This window comes from Hipposideros armiger, unplaced genomic scaffold (assembly GCF_001890085.2).
Source record: "Hipposideros armiger isolate ML-2016 unplaced genomic scaffold, ASM189008v1 scaffold_23, whole genome shotgun sequence".
Lineage (NCBI taxonomy): Eukaryota > Metazoa > Chordata > Mammalia > Chiroptera > Hipposideridae > Hipposideros > Hipposideros armiger.
The window spans coordinates 1,733,716-1,755,542 of record NW_017731373.1 but is presented as its reverse complement, the minus strand read 5'-3'; the positions used below and the strand labels follow the sequence as shown (position 1 = coordinate 1,755,542).

The 21,827-nt window shown below is 36.6% G+C and overlaps 1 protein-coding gene across 4 annotated transcripts in view; it reads left to right on the top strand.

The window, feature by feature from the left end:
• Positions 1 to 21,827, top strand: part of ANKRD44 (ankyrin repeat domain 44) — a 117,477-nt gene that overhangs the window by 8,198 nt on the left and 87,452 nt on the right. For all 4 annotated transcript variants that reach the window (XM_019635724.1, XM_019635722.1, XM_019635721.1 and 1 more), the window contains exons 5-7: positions 5,269 to 5,347; positions 14,198 to 14,312; positions 20,746 to 20,828. In XM_019635724.1, the coding sequence (XP_019491269.1) occupies positions 5,269 to 5,347; positions 14,198 to 14,312; positions 20,746 to 20,828 (277 nt within the window). The remainder of the gene's footprint in view (positions 1 to 5,268; positions 5,348 to 14,197; positions 14,313 to 20,745; positions 20,829 to 21,827) is intronic.

Here is a 21,827-nt window from a genome sequence, read left to right as displayed (position 1 = left end):
AAAAATAAAAAGAAAGAAACTGGGAGAAAAGGATGGGCTCACCCAAGGAGAGAGTACATCACAGCATAAGTAGAGAAGGAGTGGAGGACTCCAGTAACCCTTTACTCTTAGTATCGAGAGGCGGAAGAGCCAGGGAAAGGGATGAAAAAAGTAGAGTTAGAGGAGAAAGGAGGGAAATGGAGGGGAGTGTAGTGTCTTCATGAAGGTGGAAAGCAGATAGAAATAAAAAAGTAGATGAGAGAATTTCAGAGTTCTAGATCTTGAAAGGAGACCATCAAAGGTCGTAAGTGACGGTAAGAGGAAAGGGTCTTTCTTTACGGGCATTGAAGAGACCAAGGAACTAGAGTCCAAGGCAGGGGAAGAATCATTATTCGTTGAAGTTAGAGAGGATGGTCCTGAGAGGCAGAAGGCTAACAGGTAGCCAAACCCTCAATGTCCCTGGATTTGTGGACACTTCTTATTGCCATCCTGGTGTCTGAGGGACATCCTTGAAGCCTCCAAAGGAAGGAAAATTATTGAAGTTAAATAAAGTAGCTTTCTTCACCAGCCTTCATTTAATTAAGTCACAGGATTGTCTAATACCTGTGTCAAACATGCCGACTGATGCTCTCAGTGTGCCTGGTACCCAGGCCAGAAGGCCACTTTCTGACACCTACCTGCTTCTCCCAGTTAACTGACTAGTGGTCAGTTTAGATTGGATCGGGGGCTTCAGCTATACATGGTTTATCTGTTTATGGCAGCCTTCTCTTCCCCATAAAATTGACCTGGAAAGCATAGTTACTTAATTTTAATATTTAGCATGTCCTGTGGACTGTGAGTCATCCATAGAATATAAGCAATACCATTTTAAAAGCCTGAGGTTTGGGTTTATGTTTTCTCTAATCTGTGTAAATGGGATATCGAATTAAATCTGTCCTTCTCCCTCAGCCTCCTTTCATCTACTCTGTCTCCACCCTCCGATTTACTAATTCGCTTGAATCCTCCATATTTATTCCAGATGGCCTCTGGATATACAGATCATCTAACATTTCTGTAAAGCCATTCTGTCTGACACTGGAGGTAGCTTTCTAATTGAAGTTGTTATCTCTCTGTACCACATTGCCCCTTTGGATTTTGAAAGTGTTTGTAGATTTCAAGACAGTTTGTATTTGTTTAGATTTTTCAAAGTTTGAGGGAAATCACATATTGAAATGTAGCCAATCACCACCCGCACTTTGTTTTCCTCTATCCTTACAAAACATGAAAAGCGATGTCTTCATGGGCAATTATGAGCTAACAGAGAGGCGGAAGGATATGTGTCCTGCACGCATTTTACAATCCCTCATTTTGCTTAGGTTGACCACGGCCCTGTCTTTGACTTTGTAATATTAGTTTATTTGTGATAGAATAATAAAGACAATACTTTATACAATAATCCATTGATGGTTTATTTGTAGTTTGTGAATAGGAAGGGCATGAGAAAACATAAAATAATTTTTCTTCTCCGTTGGAGACCACATTGTAATTTCTATAGCATTTCAAGGCTCTTTTTGGAAGCATTCAAAGTCAGGGTTAAAGAAGACCCTAAACACTTAGCGATGCTGGATACAACTTAGAAAGATAGATTCAAAAATTGCCGTTGCCAGGTTGCCTACCTCCCGGTCACTAACATTCACCATGCCCATGGTCTCAATTTTTTTTCTGTCAGTGGGTCAGTAGCTCATTTAGCCCTAAGATACTGGATTTGAAGCCCATCACATGTCTACTGAAGTAAACCATCTTCCTTCTCTGTATGTCCCAGGACTGAATTATAGAATGGGTTGCATTGCGGAGGTTGAAGGCAAAAACTAGAACAGGCTAGAGAAAGCAGTGATAGGGACATGGCACTTGGAACTTCGGAGAAGAAGTAAGGAAAGGAGAAGAATAAATGCCTGAGCCAACCACACATCATCTCTGGCCTTTAGAACCATTGTAAAAAAAAAAAAAAAAAAAAAAGACGATGTGTGGGCTTTTGCAAACCAGGGTTTTATATTTCTCTTCCATTGAATTAGGAAGCCCTTTTGGGTTTCTGATTATATCTGCCCCCTACCCCCCAGGTGATCTTAGTGTTATCCTATAGAGGCTTTATTGCCCTCCAGTAGGGTCATTGAGCTGCGTGACTCCAGGGCACCATGACACCTAGAACACAATGCCTTCAAGTTCCTGGGAATAACATGTGTAAGTTTAGGGAAGGTTTGTGGGATTTTGGAGGATGAAGAAAGAATGCATTAGGAGTAGAATAAAAGAATGAATGGATTTCTGAGGAAAATGGTGGTCAAGAAAATTAAAACACTCCATTTGGTCAGGATTAATCTTCCTTGGATGATGTTAAATTCTGCCTTGAAAGAATACTAATATTTGTCATAAAATATTCTTAATCCTCATTATATTTCCTTCATGACTTATGGCTGAACCATGAATTAATAGAAGAACTTCTTGCTTATTTAAATAAATCCTCAAAATAACAAATTTTTCCAACCCCTAAATCTGATAGGAAAATACATCTAGAAATTGGAAGGAGACTAGAAATTAAGAAAAAAAATTGTTTAGAAGCAAAGCTTTGAATAATAAATGGAAGAATAGAATGTATCGTCTCCTTTGAGAATATAAGAAATATTTTATCTTTGTCTGAAGTTCTCAGAACAGCAGCAGCAGCGACAAGGCCTCCTGTGTGAAAAATTTCTCAGGCAAATATGCAATTCATGAGGATCCCTAGTCTCAGCCTGAATATTCTAACTTGTAAAGGCTAAATAAAAAGGATCGTACTTTTGACCTTTAATTAGTGTTCAAAGGCTTTTTGAAATAATGAGTTCCCTTTACATCCACACCATATAAACAAAACTCCCCCAAAATGACTGCCATGATACACTTCATGCTTCCTGTTTCCACCTCCCCCACCTCCTGCCACCCATATTCCTATAAGAAAAAAAAAATCAGCGAAGACCTGGACTCAGAGGTAGAGGAACCCAGGCAAAGATCTGCAATGATAAATCACCACTGACCATGACGTCATTCTTTGAATTTTACCTAACCTTGGTCATCTCTATTTATTTGTCCCTTTACCAAAGGTATAAACACTCCAAGGGAGAAAAAGGGTGTGGTGCTTGCTACCCTTAAAATGGGACCAGCTTTGTAAACTACACACTATATAGAAACCAACGGGTTTCTTCTGCTTTGGCTCCCTGGCTGCAATTTATTTAGCAACCACAAGGTTGATGGTTACTGCTTGCGAAAGCCTGTAAGCTATTTTTTAGGCATAGAAAAATGCTTAATTAAATATTTATAAAGATGTTATTCAAATACTGAAATATTTATAGCTTTATATATATTTAACTAAATGCTAATTAGTTATGTTTTTATATTAAAAATAACAGAAAATATTGGAGCAAAATTTAAAGAAATAGCACCACCTAGGGACAAAGTTAATGTCAACTCCGCAATTTCTGTTTTCTCTCTACTTCAGAGTCTTGGACTGTCATCACTTTTTTATTGAAGGGGTATGTTTTAGATCTTTATTCCTAAATAGTTTCCAGGGTTTCAGTCCTTTGAACTGTCTACAGTTCTGACAACCAAGACCCAGGCTTTGGAATCAGATAGCTTTTAAGAGCTCTCCTCCACTCTATGTCTCATGGTCAGTGATGGCATCTTATCCCCATTATCTTGACTGCTGCTGCTTTTCCTCTAAAAATATCATTTCAGTAAACCTTCAAGGTTACTTTCATCTTTCTTTCTCAGTCTTTTCTGATTCAGGTTATAATCCTAAAGGATGGAGAAAAGATCCTATTATTTCTTATTTCCCCATCTATCTGAGAATCTTTCACTATAAAGATTACTTTTTTTAATCAAGATGCAGTCACTGCTCTGATTAAGTCTTCCCTTGGCACAGACTGTGCATAACTTTTTTTCCTCTCTAAGGAATAGACTTATATAATACAAATTCTTGTGTTCAAACATTGTGGTTTTATAAGCTATTCCAGCCCACAGTCTAAAGCAGTGTGCTGTGCAAGTTACGAGTGGGGCTCCCTTTCACCCCAATTCGGATTCAGTAGGCCTGGGTTTGGGCACAGAACTCACATTTCAAACAAGATCCCTGGGTGATTTAGATGCAGGTAAGGTAGTCCTTGGTTCACTTTGAGAAACACTTCTTTAAATAATTTTTTGTTTTCCACTGTGAAAATTTTAAAACAAAGCATCATTTTAAAGCACAAGTACATGGGTTTCATCGCAAAAATGAACTTGCATTTTTGAAACCTCATATTTTAACCTCAGACTTAAGAAAATGTTTCTCCTGAGATTTAGAAAAATAACAATTATATAGTTTTGTGTGTATGTGTGTGTGTGTGTGTGTGTGTGTGTGTGTGTGTGTTTAACAACACTTGCATGAAAGAATACATTTTCCTGTGGTCTAAAATATCAGTAATATTTTCTTTTCGGTAGTACTATTTTAAGAAAAAATTCTGTAAATGACAATTTCTTAAATGTGTAGAACTTTATTATTTGGTATATTGATCATCAGTGTATAGATTCTGTACATTTTCCATATTTTGGCTTAATCTGTGTCAGGGAGTTCATTTATATCTTGAATAATAAAGATATGTATAAATTCAGCACACATTTCCAGGTGATCATTAAAATGGCTAAATAGTTGTATGCCTTAATGCTGTGATTTCTAATGAGTTATAGTAAAGCAAGCATTTCTCTTTTGCAACAACCAAGTGTTGTTTTCTCTATGGAATTAGATAGAATGTAGGGAATGATAGAGGATTCCAGGTCAGTTTTGAAAGTTGAAGTGATTTATAGCAGGTTGGTCCATATCAGGTCAAACAGGGCCAAGCAAATTAATACAACATTTGTCTTTTTTCATACACTGTAGACAAAAGTTGAAAAAAATATGTTGGAGGAAACTTCCTGCATCAGTAGATCACTGGAGATGAAAAAAATGTTTTGGGTGATTTCTTCAGTTTGAAACAGGGTAGTTTAAAAATTGTCAGTACAGCTTGAAATTTCACATTTCTTCTCTAAAATATTCACTTCTCTTAGCTTCTTTAAAATGTGGTGTTATAAAGTAACTTGAGATATCATAAATACTTTATCTCTTGCTTTCAAAATTATCTTTTACTTCTTTGAAATTTTTTACCACACTTTTAAAAAAAATTTAAATCGATGTTTTCAGGGCATTGCCAATGGTATCCATAGGGATGTTTCAGATAGTTGTCAATCTCCATTGTTTCTCTTTTCTTTATTTTTTAGAGTAAAGATGGCAAAAGTCCACTGCACATGACAGCTGTCCACGGAAGGTTCACACGATCACAAACCCTCATTCAGAATGGTAAGAGAGATCCTTTGGCAGTATCGTTATTTGTGCAGTTTTCTGGTCTGACTGAATTTGGCTGTCAGTCGTCTGAACGTGAAAGATGATGCGCTGTTTTAGAGTTTACTGAGCTTGGACTTAAACAGTTTCCTTTGGTGTACTTTGCTAAGAGCTCTTTATCAGACATATCACCACCACCCAGCTTAGGAGTGAAAACATAAAGCCACTAAGTTTCACAGTCAAGTCCCAGTCAGTCAAAGGCCATGTGAGTTTTGAAACTGGAAACGATACACATACTTATATAGGCTCAAGATCCTGCACTTTTCACTCTGAAACGAACAAAAATAATAAGTAGTATACATTTTCTAGCAGCAATTCTGAATTATTTTTAAATTTAAAATTCATCATCGTTCCCTAAGTTAAAACTCATTGAGCTTCTTGGGCAAAGGTAGGAAATATGAGGTGACTCAGAAGAAAAACAGGCAAGTATGTGATATAAAGGATCCTAAAATCACAGGCTTGATAGAGACCTCACATAATAATATGGTAATTTTCCAGGCTTACAACAATAGTATACTTGAACCAATGGGTTGTCCCTGCAGCCCGAGTACTAGGAAGTGTCACTTCACATCATGGCTCACGTTACTATTGGTGGTTCATGGCCAGCATCTGTGAGTGGATTGACCTTGACAATACAACTTTTGTTATCTTAGCAAATCTTAGAGACAATTAAAAAAAAAAAACAGGTTTAGCCCAGATTTTATGCTGACATTCCAAGTTCATTCAACAGTTCCTAAACTATCTTTAGTTGACCCACATTTCTACTTCTCAAAAATTCTGGCACTCGCCAGTTTTCTTGCACCTATTTTTTTCTCATCTATAAAAATTTTTGATGACATACACTTGAATTGTTAGTGGCACTAAGTTATGTCTTAGGCATTCACGTCATAAAACCAAACAGTCATTTCCCATTTGGATGGAAGACCAGCCAGTGAAATTATGCACAGAAAGCAAAATATCTGCAGCAAAGCAAAGGGAATTTATAAGCATTTCAGTGAAACTGTAGGGGAAAGGAAATTCTAGCAAGTTTCCAGTGAGCCAAGGAAAGTAAAATGAAAATTAACTGCACAACACTCATTATTTCTAATTTGAAGTGTGTGGTATGCCTTTGCCATTCACTTTATTGAAAGGGCCACTATAATTGTTTTGTTTTACTCGATGTGAACCAGGGAAGGTGGGGAGTGACCCTTGTGTCTCTCTTTTGTGTAGTTTCCTCATCTCATTGTATTTCTCAGTTTCTGTATTATTCAGAAACAATGTTCACTGCCTTAAAAATAAATAAATCTAGGGAGATATTTGGTATCCATTATTGAAAATGTAATGTGAATTCAATCAGTGGTTCTTAGCTCTGTGGCATGAAAAGCTTTGTTCCCTGTTAAAGCAATTTCAAGCACCAGTGATCAGATCAGAGAGAGAGAGAGAGAGAGCAATTTTTCACCTTGTAAGCACTGCCTTCCTACAGGTCCATCCCTGTAGGCCAGACAATACTGGCCATCTCCTTTGAATCACGGCCATGATCCATCTCCCCTGTGTTATGCTAGTGTGCTTACAGCAGTCCTGGGGGCTGCTGGCTGCTTTGACCTCTCTAAAAGCCATTCTTGTGGGCCCGAAGACTTCCATGCCCTCTCCAGACATCCTTGCTAGACCTTTGAGATGGAACAAGACCTAAAAGGAAACGTATCTCCTTTCCCCTGTGATCAAGGAGCCTGTCTCCTTCTTGGCTGGCCTGGCATCTTGCTTGTTGGTTGGATGGGGTCCAAGGGCCTCAAATGATGGCGATATAGTGGTTGTAATATATAATCCATTATATATAACGATGAAGCTAACATTGGTTGAAGATTCATACTGCACCAAGCGTTCCACACAAATCCTTTCAACCACTCCCATGAGAAGGTACTATTTAAATCTCCATTTCAAAGATGAGGAAACTGAGACGGAGAGGTTGCGACTTTTGTAGGGATGTATGGCAGGTAGGTTAAGGCACCGAGATTGGAACTCAGGCTGTCTGTCATCAGAGACGGAACTTTTAACCACTACACTTATAAGTGTGTTTTCTGGATGAACAGTGACATGTTAAAAATGTTTTATTTTTAACTTGAATTCTATTTACTTCGAGAGTCCCTCACTTATGTTTGGAATAGAGTTGTCCCTGTAAAAGGATGATTTAGCATTCTCTTCTCTCAGCTGAGAAGTCTTGGCACTTATTACACATGTGAGAACTGTGAGTTCTTCCATCTGACATTTTTTAAAACGCCCTTAGGGAGAAGAATAGGAAGCTCTTTTCTTTCCTCCTCTTTGTTGGCTTCCTTCTGGGATAAATCCAGAGGCTCACAGCCGCAGGGCCTGGTGTTCATCCTCCAACGTGGGTCACTGCCCAACAGGACCTAGAATGCTGGTTCCACATGGGGACAGCGGTCGGCTACCTAAGCCAAGTGAACAAACATACCACTGAGGAACAGCTTTTGTTTTATTTATTTGTTTTGGTAAATTGCTCTGGTGTTTGGACTTTGTGTGGCATTTCTCTCCTTCTCTGACTGCTCTCACCAGTCGCAGTTATTAATTTTTCATAATAAATTTGTTTTTCCAGAATCATCCAGCTTTGGTAAGACAATTATTAAAACGAACAAAACCCTTTTAATTTTTCAGTTAGCGAGCAAAGACTACCTCTGCTGTTCAGTCACATTGCTTGTTGTGTGAAGCTGTGTTGTCACAGCCAGAGAGGGAAAGAACTGAAGGGAGACACAGTCCAGTATCAGGAGGCATTTGATGCGGTCATTTGCACTCAGCAGCTGCTCAGCTGCTGTTCAGTAGGTTACAAAAGTTCAAACGTGATGTTTTTTTCAAGAAGCTTTATAAATAAATAAGAGTTTGAAAAGGAAGAGTCAAGTGATAGGTTAGGATGATTCATTAAGATTTTTGACCTTTTGACTCACAGTTTTTCCAAGGCAACTTAGTAAAATGACCATTCTTGTTTGTGCAATGAAAAACTCATATCAGATGAGTGCTTAGACAATGCTGCATAAATTATCCCTTCTGACATGCTTTGCATACTTCTCAACTCACAAATATTTATTTTCCTCACTCATTGTCAATGAGAGAATACCAATATTTAACTTGCCACCTGTAAATGAATTGTAAAAATACTTAATTTGCATTCCAAGCAAATCTTAAATGTTTTCAGGTGAAAATGGAAAGTTTGGGGGAGTAACTGCAAAACAGAAATTCATCTAGAGGTCCTACTTTAGTACAAAACATATTTCTGAAGAACAAATACACAGTCTCTCTTTTATTTTTCCACTGAGTTAGGATGTTCTCCTGAAATATATTTTAAATAACAGTAAAAAGCATTTGTGGAAGTTATCTAAATTTTTGCAATTTTAAATTGACTTATTAAATGCTAGTCCAACAAGAAACTTTATCAACTCAGCCCTCTTTTTCATCCTTTTCAATATTTTTCACTCTTCCCTTTCCCTACCCAATTTTTAGCATATTTGAGGCTGGTAAATATGGAGGCCCTAACATTTGTTAAGAAAAGTTTGGTGGCTCTTGGCTGGGAATGATGTGGAATGATGTAATGTGTGTCCAGGGCAAAGGCTTCTCCGAAATCCAGGGATCTGCCTCTCACATCTCCCCGGATCAGCTCCTGGGTGGAACTTTTTGGTGGACCACTGTGGGCAGTTCTTAGATAGGTGCCTGTACTCCACACTGTTCTATGGTATCCATGGAGACCAACCAGGTGGCTGCCTGTCCCCAAGGCCACTATCAAGTCATAAAAATGATTGATCAAAATTGAATGCTTCTAATCATAATGCTTCATATCATAATAAAATATCTCTTGACTCTTTAGAAGATCACAATAACTAATTTTTTTAAATTATTTTTCTTGATTATAAAATTAGTACATGCTCACTGCTGAATAAAATTAAATCATTAAAGAGATCCCCCATGATCCCCACCGATATGTGTCCCCAACTCCATCCCAAGAATTTCTGTTGACAATTTGGTGAAACTTCCATATTTTTCTGTGCATTTCAGAATGTATATATCCATAATATAAAACATGTAATTATTACTTTTGCAGAAATGATTATAGTCTATTTGAACAATTGGTTTTAAAAATAACTACTATACCACAGAAAGAAAGATTTGAGGAAAGTACAGCATTTATTCAAGTTGCCATTTATATTTCTCCATCACAATCAAAGTGGAAAAGGATTACCCTTTTGTAAACAGCTATTAAGTTGCAAACCCCGAATGTGCAAACTTATTGGCAGTAGATTGATTTTTCAAGTTAAACTCGACATGCAGAAGTCTTGGCTGTAGAGTAAAGCATCTTAAATCCTGTGTAAACGTATGTGCTAATTGCAGTTTTTGAAGTATTTGCCACCTCTACAAAGCCCACTCATATTTGGTAATTATTTCACTTTGTAGCAAAGATTCTTATTCTCTAACTCTATGTTTTACCAATATACCTAGCTAGAAAAAAGCATTTGCTTAAAAATAAGTCTTAGGGAGCTGATGGTAATAATGACTAATAATAGAATTCATTATAGTGAAGGGCGATGCAATGGATATTATTGTGACAATTATATAATCGTCATATTATAAGAGACAATGTCTTGGCCTGGAAGTTCATGCTCTTTCCCCAGATCTGAGAAGACTCTCTTTTTGGTATAGTTTTCAAATATTGGGTTGTCAGAAAAGTCATGACGCATTTTTGCAACAAAAAACAGAAAAATATGTCATGACTTTTCTGACAACCCAATATATTGCTAATGGAAAGCAAATGGGCCCAGCCTTTCTCAAAAGCAATTTGCCAGTGTTTATCAAGGGCCTTAAAAATATTCATATTCTGATCCTATAAAAGTAGTTCTACTTCTAAAAATTTTGCTGAAGGAAACCATCTTAAATATAGATAAACATTATTGATAAGTATGTTTATTCCTGTGTTTGTCTTAATGTCAAAATTTGGGAACAGCCTAAATGCCTAGTAATTGTGGCCTTGCTAAGTAAATTCTCTAAATACTGATGACATATAACTATTCACAGTTACGTTAATGAAACAAATTAATGACATGGGAAGTATTTGTGATGTAATAATGTTCAGGGGGGAAGCATGATACCAAACTCTTACGCTATGAGCTCAACCATGGGAAATTTCTACACACACACACACACACACACACACACACACCCAATTGGAAGGAAATTTTCCAGAATATGAATACTGATTATCTTGGATAGTCAGTGAATTCATAGGTGATTTCTGTTTTCTTCTTTGTATTTTATTGCACCTTCTAAATTTTCTAGAAAAAGAGTATTACTTTCTCAATGAGAAATGTTATTTAAAACAAATGCATATCGTATCTTTCTAGATTGATCTAGTCTATTCATATAATGTGTACATTTTTCAGAATTTTATATTTTTTATTCTGGCATATATAGATGTGTGTATTATGAAGTTCAGATACACAAACTAAGCATTATAGTATTAATGTCATATCTTGTAATGGTATATTTTAGTTTTAAAATATCAGCTTCCTTAAGTTCAATATAATTGATAATGAAATAAAGTTCAACATTTGAGGGAAATACATAGACTATTTTGTGAAACAAAATTTGCTAGCGAGACCTACTCTAAAATACCTGATATCTAACAGTGTCATCTGCAATTTAGTAACTTGCTGCTTTCTATAATGATGTAGAGATTTGCTTCTGAACAGGATAGCTAGGAAATAGAACCTCAAAATAACTTATACATTCTGTGCCCTATATACTGGGTGCTCTTTTATCAAACTAGATGTGCGTATTGGCTCACATAAGCACAAGTACATACTGTGTATTTTTTTTTCCTCTGGTCTGCTTCCCTCTACTCACTCACCTTTTCCTGTAACTTTCATCAGGCCTTTCCTTTTTATTGGGAAATAATTCACATACCATAAAAGTCACCATTTTAAAATATACAATTCAGTAGATTTTAGTATTTTCAGAAGGTTTTATAACCACCACCATTATCTGATTCCAGATCATTTTGTCACCCTCCAAAAAAACCTCATGCCCATTAGCAGTCACTCCCTGTTTCCCCTTCTTCTTGATTCTCCTTATTTATTGATTTTCAAGGGCTCTGAAATTATTTGGAAGAGTACTCACTTATCAGTAATATATGCTGCAGATATTTTCACATGTCAATTTTCTTTATAGCCAGAGTGTGGGGAAAGCCTTTCTAACTACAACTCAAAATCTAAGATCAATAAAAGAAAAGACTGATACATTACAAAAAACCAAAAAACAAAAATCAGAGTGATACACCAAAGACAAATGAAAACATAAGGGGAAGATACTTGCAACATGTATTACTGAAGAATGAGTAATCTCCCAAATATTTTAAGAGCCTGTGAATAGTCAAGGAATAAAAGACTCCCCCCTGCCACACACACACACTTAGAAAAACAGGCAAAAATCATGACTAGTTCATAGAAAAAGAGAAATAGTCCTTCACTATATGGAAAGATGTTCAACTTTCTTAATGAGAAATACAAATGAGAACTATACTGAGATGCCAATTCTCACCCATTAGATAACAGATACTCAAAAGCTTGACAAGGCTGTGGGGAAAAGGCGCACGCATACATTCATGCAGTAATTACAAAATTACACGGTGTCTAAAGAGGGAAATTTGGTAAAATCTGAAAAAACCACATACTCATTAACCCTTTGAAATCCTCCTTCTGGGAATTTACCTTGAAGATACACCCAACAAATATGAAACAACATGTGCATGAGTTTACTCACTGCTGCATTCTTGATAAATATTATTACAACCTAAATGCTCATCCATATGAGATTGGTGCGCTTCACTAGTACATCCATGCAATGGAAAACAATAAAGCTATACAAAAATGAAGAACATCTCCAAGAAGTGATCTCTAGGAATGAATTCCAGGATATATTGTTAAGGGGGAGGGGGTGAGTGGAGGAAGCAAGGTGTAAAAGAGTCTATGTGTTTATTTTTGCAGAGAAACTCAGGAAGCATAAACCAAAAGTAATGAAAATGATTACTATAGGATATTGTTGAGGATGAGTGGGAGGGATAGAAATGAGAGTGGGGCTTTTTAAAAATCAAATTTTGACTTTTGAAACATGTAAATGTTTTACATATTAATAAGATAAAATGAAATCAAAACCCAGTAAAAATTTTGAAAACAAACAGAATAAAATCATCCTCACTATGTGTCAAATTGGTAATATATGCACACAGAATAAAATTTTCAGGTAACTTTTGAACAAAGTACTCTCTGTATATGCTAAAATCATTGTGAGAAAATTTGTTGGGAAATAAGATATTTGAACAATCTCAAAGTATCACCCCACACATTGCTTGTTAATTATAGAGGGGAAAAGATATTTTTGCAATAGAGAGTGCTGGAAGGCATCACCTTACCCAGGAAATCAAACCCCTTTTTTATCATGGTAAAATATACATAACATAAAATTTACCATTTTAACTATTTTTAAATGTATGGTTCAGTGGCAGTAAAAACATTCTCATTATTGTGCGTCCATCACCACTATCCATTTTCAGAACTTTTTCATCTTCCCAAACTGAAACTCTGTAGCCATTGCAAGTATTCAAAATTTGCATCGCCCATTAATGGAATAACTTGACCTTATGTGTGTGCTGAGGAGGTGGAGTGGGAAGTGCACATCAACTATGGTGTATTTTTGCCAAATTTTTAGCCTGAATGTAGTAATGAGAAATGATCAGGCAATTCCAGAATGCAGAACATTGTATGTGACTCCTGGCTTGGCCTCCAAAAATAGCAATCACATGAAAGACTATAAGTACATACATACATACATACATACATACATGGCAAGAAGATTGTTTTTAAACTAAAGGAAACTAAAGAGACATGACAACCAAATGCTATCAGAATCTTTGATAGGATCCTGGATTTTAAAAAAATAGCTATTAATATAAAGCACATTTTTGGGACAATTGGAAAAATTGGAATATGCACTGTATTGCATAAAATTATTATATCAAGGTTAAATTTCTTGGGTATGATGATGGAATTACGGTTATGTGGGAGAGTGTCTTTGTTCTTAAGAGTGAAAAGTCATGATGTCTAACATTTTTAAATGGTTCTTCAAACATATGAATAAATAGACTAAATATATTGGCATATAGATGGAAAGGGGGGAGAAAGAAAGAAAGGTAGTAAAATAAAAAGTTGAAAAATAAGGCAAAATAAAAGTAAATAAGATGAAAATACTACATTATTATGGACTATAGATGATTAATGTGATATTTTTATATAGACATTTTCAGTTCATAGTTTATGCTTGTATGTATCATATTTTAATCTAGATAGTCAAACTACATAAAATATTTTCCTGATTCTTGATTCCCTGTGGTTCTTATGCTGTAGTATAAGGTTTACAGAGGTCTTTAATTCAGCAAGTAAAATTGAATACATCTTCAGAATTATTTTTTTTTTTCAGAATTTGATTACATTGTTCCTTGAGAGCAGGAATCTAGTTGTAAGATTTTAGACTCTTGAAGAAGACAATATGGAAAGATTTTTCAAAAGTATTTCTGATAGACTTCCCTCTATGCAGACTTAATAATACTCCTACTTCACATGGTGACTTGTCCCCTTGAAAAGCATTCTTATACCTCTGAGCAGAGAAGCATGCAGAGTAGAAAAGAAATCAACATTGATCTGCGTGAGTGACTAGCATAGAAGGTAGTATCTGAATCAACCTGAATCTTTCTGTTACCCTGTATTAAAAAATCTCTTCCAGGAGGTGAAATTGACTGTGTGGATAAGGACGGCAACACTCCTCTCCACGTGGCTGCAAGATACGGTCATGAGCTTCTGATTAACACCCTAATAACCAGCGGAGCTGACACAGCCAAGTAGGTTACTGCCAAAATATGGTGGAGTGATTGCCACATGTGGGAATACTGCCAAAGGGATTCTGTCAGGCCGTAGATAGTTCCCATTTATCCAGGTTAAGGTGGATCTGAACCAGGATGCTAAACACAAATTCAATTTGAACGAAATTAAGTAACTTTGAATGACAGGTGCCAGGAAGAACCAATTTTATTTTTCAGCTACATCAGAAAGAGGTCTGTTGCAGTTGTTTTAAATAAGGAGACTTGAACTTTATTCCTAATTCTGCTCTCTAATATTCTTCTGTTCTTTGTAATGTTCAAGGTTCATTAAGCAGGGAAAAATAAATCATAAGTGGTCAAATTCAAATTTATTTAGGGTGGTTGCTTAATTTTAATCATATAATTATGCTACAGAGGGAAAGGGGACCTGAATCCTTTTTGCAATGCACTTCAACAGGAATATATAAAGCATTTGTACCAGTCTGTCACAATGCTAAGTGCTATGGGAAATTTCAGAAGTAAGTTACCTGATTGGTGCCTTCAGGGAGGTCATAATTGTATTGGAGGCCCAAGGTCTGTGTAAGACAAAGAACCATGTCAGAAAGTATATAATAAAGTTCTAAATGAAACAGGACTTCAGTGGCAAAATGTTTGGTGTAGACAATATATGCCATAGACTGTGGACAGGAAAGAGAGAGGTCAAAGGGGGCCAAATTTTCAGAAAAGCCTTCAAGGAGAAGGTGAGTTTTAGGTAGGCTTTGGAGGATGAGAATTATTTGAATAGAGCAGAAGGTGGCAGACATCTCAAGCAGGGAAAGATGAAGAGAGTACAATTCTGGGAAGAGCTTAGCCTGACAGCAGAGGGGGTGTGATGGTGCCACGCGCTGCCCAGAGGCAGCATTGAGTTGCAGGTTGGGAGCTTAGGCTTTCCTGGGCACCTCCTGGACTCCAGTCCAAGCCACCTCACTCGTGAGCTGTGTGACTTTGAGCCCATTGATCAATCTTTCTGTGCTTCTGGTTTCTTCACTTGAAAAGTGGGAGTAACAGTAGTACTTATCCATAGGTTTGTTATGAGGATTAAAGGACTTAATTACAAGTAAAGCTCTCTGGTATAGGTTAAGATCTGTATGAGTTATATAAATATATCGGCTAAGGTTATTAAACGAGATCATCCGTGTTAAAAAGCTCTTTGAACAATGCATAGCACTGAGTAAGCTATTAATAAATATTATCTGTTATTTTATTACTTAGTAATATGTAGTAGAACCAAATTAACAAAGGCCTTAGATGCCTGAATAAAGAGTTTAGCCTTGATCCCAGAGACTGTGGATAACAATAACTATATTTTCAGAACAACAACATGAGGACCAGTGTTATATTAAGAATTTTGTTTTATTTGTTAATTTTGTGCAATAGAATTGAAAAATCTTGCTTGAGAATGAGCCAACATTTAAATGGTCCAGGAAGGTGTGGTGGGTTTCATTGACCTTGTGGGCTCCCTGTCTAGGGGTGGAGATAAGACCAAGAGCAAATGACTGCAATTTCATGAGGTTTGTTACCATGAAGGTTTGGAACAGGCTGTGGAACAGTCAGAGAAACCACTGACTCTCTGGGTTCCACAAAAGAGGTGACATTTCAGCAAAAGGAAGGATGGATAGGAGTTTGCCAGGTGGACAGAGTTGTGTGAGGTTAAAAGCTAGAGTGGGAAGTGAGGAAGGACATTGCGGGAAGGGGGAACAGTATCTCCAAAGCACAATCATGTGAAAGTGTTGAAAGCAGATTCCTAAGGCTGGATTATCTGATGTGTTTGGGGGAGTGGAAAGAAATGAGGTGGAAGGGTGGGAAGAGTCACAACTCAAAGGATCTTGCATGTCCTGCTAAGGAATTACATTCCATCCTGAGGCATTCGGAAGCTGTTAAAAAATTGTAAGAGGGTGTAGGGTAAGTTGTGTCTAATGATCCTATTCCTGTGAAAGATCACCGTGATAGCAGGCCAGATGTATATGGTCCAGACTAGAAACAGTTGGCAGCCTCTTGCGAAGGTCCAGAGAAGAAAAGATGAAGGCTCGTGCTTACGGCAAGGCTGCAAAGCGGACAGGGGAGAGTCAGCATGATGACAAATAGTAAGAGCAGTGGGTGTCTCCTTTCAGAAGAGAAAGGAATCTGCTTGAAGCCAAAGGACCTAGTTGACTGGGATGTTGCAAGTTGAAAGAAGCAGCTCATCTTGTGGAAACAGCACTGTTCCTAGGACTCAGGAGTGACTTAACCAGCTTCTGGAGTTCCCAGACAGATCATGGCTACCCAAAGGCTGAGACTGTAAACTCAGTGTTCCTGAAGCAGAAGGAAAATATCTAGGCACAGACCAACTTCACCTGTGATGTGTTAATATTTTCATTGGTATTTTTCTTTCAGCTCCAGGTTACTTGCGGAATCTTAGCCAAACAACCATGAATTTCTGTTTTTTTATTTCAGATTTGAATCTGTTTGAGGGATAAAGATAAACTGGGCCCAATTCTTACTTAAAATTTCCAAAAACATTTTTAACTCAATAAGTACAAAGTTTATTTCCTCACAGTTATTTTGCCTTCTGTTTATGCAAACACATACCATGTGACAAAAGTGCCTTAGAAATAACTTGTTCAAGTAGCCTTTCCTTCCATTGGCTGTGCTGTGTCCTAAGGAGGACGGAAACATTGTCGCAGCCTCAAGAGCCACATCTGCTTTCTTTTGTCACATCACACCGGGGAATAAGAATGCTCCCTTCAGTAACAGTGGTTCATTAGGACTGGATTCAAAAGGAACCACTAAAAATGCCTGTAGGTTGCAAACAGCAAGGACCAGGCATCATTGTTATCAGTTACACCCAAATACTACAACTCAGGGGTGCATGATAAATACTTGGAATGACATAGATAAAATTAATAAGAAATTGATTTTTTTATTTGGGATGAACAGTCGAGTTAAGAATCATAAAATCATTTGATGATCAAAAATGATCAGATATTCTTGTCTCACCCGCTTAGTGGGAAACACTAAACCAATCCCATCTTCCCTCAGAGAGTTTTGAGATAATTATAGTATAGGATTTTGAACCACAGAAAGGTAACGGAAATGCTAGCTGATCATAATTTATTTTTAGCTTTTTAGGAATCACACGCCTGATTTTTAGAAGGTACAACCTGATTATAACTTCAAAACTGAATGCTGATTACCCAACTAAGCTAGTAATAATTACAAAGGCAATAATAATACTAATATGTATGGTAAAGGCTTACCAAGGGCCAGACCCTCTGTTTAGCACTTTGCGTGCACTATTTCAATTAATTCTTACACTTGCTCTATAAGATCAACACTGTTGTTATCTTCGTTTTCTGGACGAGAGAACTATTATGTACTTGCTGAAGGTCAAATAGCTAGCAAGTCACAAAACTAGAACTCAACCTTGAAGTTTCTGACCCCATCACCTTAAACACAGTATTCTTTACCCTACTGCCTAAGGGAAGGCTCTAGAAAACACTGGATGTGAGAAGGGATGGCCATGTCTGTCTGATACCAAGGAGAAAGCTTAAAAGAGCTGATATTCTAATGGTGCAAAAGCCCTTTCCTCACCTCTTATAGCTGTCTACAATTTATTCTGACCTCATTTATTCTGAAATAACTGGATGGAAGATGCCAGCTAACAGCTAAATTAGAATTGGCTAATACAAATGTGTTCCATTAATTTTATGTCTGGTCAAATAAATGTAGCAATTTAACTGGAATTGGTCTCCTCTTTCCTGTAATTTATGCATTGTTAAGTTTAGTGTTAGCTGACATCTTTATTTCTTGATCTTCCTGAATGTATACCTGATGATGTAAGAGTGATGATTCTTATTTGACAAAGATAGCCAAACCCTAATTTTCCTGCTAAAGGTTTTACGATCCTTCCTTTATAAGTGGTCTTATTTTATAAAAATAAAGGAACAATTTTATTTCAAAATGTATAAATCATTTCTGAAATGATTAAGAGATTCTGAATTCCACTTTTATTTTATTTCCAATATTGAACTGATACTTAGTTTTCCTATTCGAACCATAGCAGCATATTCAAGTTCAAATGCCAGTATTACTTGAGTCTAAATTAATATGTTTTCATAATCTATACTGAAGTAGTGACTGTTTATTAACTATGGAATAAAATATATACATCAAACAGAATTTTTGCTAGATCTTTCAGAGTAGTTCTACTTCCTTTATTTTTTCAGGTTTGTAAGTAACAGCAAAAAAAATTTATATAATTAGCTAACATAAGAGTGTGATGAATTATTTAAAGACAATGGTTTTAAGTAGTAAGGTTGATTAGAAGTATTGAATATGAAGTTGATGGAATATGTTATAATACTGTGGCTGTCATACTATCACTTATACTTTTTATGTTTTCCTATCTGGTTTCTTATAGAGTTTAATGTGATTTTCTTGAATTAATTTGCTTGTATTATTTTATATAAATATTTTTATGTATCTTTATAAAATATATATGATATATTATATATAGTGTATATATACATATATGTGTGTATATGTATACAGATAAAATATATATAATATAAAATGTTAAAAAATATTTTTTAATATATTTATATTTTATGTATGTATGACGAATGAGGAAGCCTCAAAGAAATCTTCAGCAATCCAGTCCTTTTCTTCAGGCATGTTCTTTCAGGAACTTAAAAACATCCTAGAAAATATACTATCCATTCTCCTCTCGCAAATGTCCAGAGATATTTAATCACATATTCTTGTCTTAACCGCATAAAATAAATAAAATGGTTAGGTAAAAGCTCATTAGCTAAAAATTCCACTTAGTGTGAATTTTTAAAACATGTTTTACATTTTAAAAATTGCTATGTTTCACTGGCATCGAGAAACACAATATAAATAGCAGCACAAATAGAAAAGCTTCCCTCCCATCCTCCAACTCTCTCAAGGTTGTCACTGATGCAATTGCTTTTCAGAATTTTTTTTTTCTTTTTGTAAATGATGAGAGAGGCAATTACAAGCAGTTCTCCTCCGCGTGACACTGCCCGAAGACGGGCAAATTGCATCTCTTGATGGATGCGGGCTATTATATACACTGGGTTGGAAATCTCCATATAGGGAAAGGAAAATGAACAGAGGGGAGGCTGAACAAAAACACCAGTAAATAGAAAGAAGTTTTCGTGGAAAGAGAGAGGTGGTTAATTGCTGGCAGACTCAGCTCTTGCAGACCACTGAATACCATGAAATATCTGTGATTATGTATATACTTTCACATATTCACGCACATCATAATAACTTTTGAGATAGCAAATAAAATTCACGTATCCAAAACTTAACAAATTCAAATCATATGTGTTTTTTTAAGGAAGAGTAGAATCTAAGAATGGGTCACTTTGTACCAGTGGAGAAACTTGGGTAATTAAAGCTGCAGGTGTAAATAGATGTACTTGCTTATGTTATGCAGAGGATTTTTGAGTCCTTGAAATATATGAATATAATGAAATATTATGAGAAATGGCCACTAACATTATAAATGCTTATAAGTATACAGGAATCACCCAATGATGCTGTTTGTTATGAACTACAATTCAGCACATGGCTTTGGGTCCTTATTCGATGGGTAAGAGGAGGAGGATTTAATTCTGAAGGCACTGCTATCAGAAGGCTGCCTGTCCCTTAGGAGATCATCCTGGGGACTGTGTTGTGATGGGGGATTGGTCTAAAAAGCCTTTTTCTAGCTTCTTTCTGTAATACTGTTAGGTTCCCCTATGCTAGATTTATGAAATATATGCAAGATAATGTTTATTATTTTTAATTGCGTTTATGTTGCTGGTATCCTGATGTGGGTTAATGTGCAATATAAAAGTCTATTAGAGAGATGAAATTTTACTTGCAAAAGGTAAACAGTTTTTAATTCTCATCTAAAATTTTATGTTCAATAACACAGCTGCTATTAACTCCTAGCGAAGTGCTTGGCACATAATCGGTCAACAATAAATCTTTATTTATTAACTCAAGGAATAAAACAGGTTGCTTTTCGAAGTTGAGAGTATCTTGTTATCTGCTGCACTTAGCATAGTGTCTGATACTTGCAAAGTGTGGACTAGATGGGTGAATGAACGAGGAAATGGAGACATCAAATTGATAATCTGAAAGAGAAATGGAAGGGAAATTAATTTTAAAAATTAATTTTCTTAAAAATATACATCCCTGTTGTTATGGGCTTTTAATTCTGATTTAGGTCCAGTACTTTATTACTTTAAGGTAGAAAATGATTGCATCGTTATTTCTTGAGTGGAAGAATTACAAAATTATTTCGACCAAGAGTCTCTGAGTGAGGTGTCATGGATTTAATTTCCGTCAGAGAACTGGTACTTGTCCTTTTGCGTGTACCTTGAGATCTGTTACCATGAGCTGCTCTGTTTTTCCTCCTCAGGTGTGGAATCCATAGCATGTTCCCCTTACATTTAGCTGCCCTAAATGCTCACTCTGACTGCTGCAGAAAGTTGTTATCATCAGGTAAGTAACTCCATTCCCACAGATGAGGCTTAATGTGTCCTGTTAGCGAGCCACATACATGGCTTCAAGTGTCTGCTCTGAGTGAGAGGCTGCCTGTGCTTCATGTCAATCACCTGCTCCGGGGACAGCTCCCAGCAGTCCCTGGTGTTGGAGGTGTTGGAATGTCAGTATTCCTGCCCCTGAATGAAAGCCTTGTCTGCTTTTCAAGTTAAAGCGTGGGGGATCCAGCGTGAGAGACGAGCAGGGATGGCCAGAGCTTATAGGAAGTTTGTCATAATCAGACGAAGCGTCTTTAAGGCTTAAAATAGTGGCTTAACGTTTAATATTTTTCCACAGAGGAAAAAGGCCAAATCCCCCACATTTTGATTATAGAAAATATCGTTTACCTTCCCACTCTGTGGGCTCTGAAAAATCACTCCAACTGGGTTTAATTTTTATTTTTTTAATGTGGGCCTGTTTGGAACCAAGAAATTCCCTCTGGTTTGGAGCTTTGCTAATGTTTCTTATGACTGCTTCTGCCACCCTCCATGTTCCTGGCTTTCCAAGGTGATAGAGATCTACAAAGCAAAGATTGTTTATGAATTAATTCGACAGATATTCCAGAGGCATTTTTTTCCCTTTAAGTATTTTACCTATGGTTGATTCTGTGTTCACTGCTTTGGGCATGTTTAACAATAATCCCTGCATGAAAGCATGTTTCCCAAATCTTAAACCAACTGAAAGCTCGTCACACACTTAAGAAAAGATCTCTTCAGCATGTTAAGATTACTCCTTTGCCTTCCATGTTTCCGCCATGTGTTCTGTCTGCCTGTCTATTGCCCTACTTACCTCAAATTGGTTTCATAAATTTCTATCTTGGGATTGAAATACGGGGGGGCTGTGGTTCACCCAGAGCTGAATGTGAAAATAAATTCTTCTTGACTTCACGGTTCTTCCTATAAAATTGCCAAGCTTGAGCAGTTGCCATTCGTTTCCATGACAACCTCTTTCTGACTACAG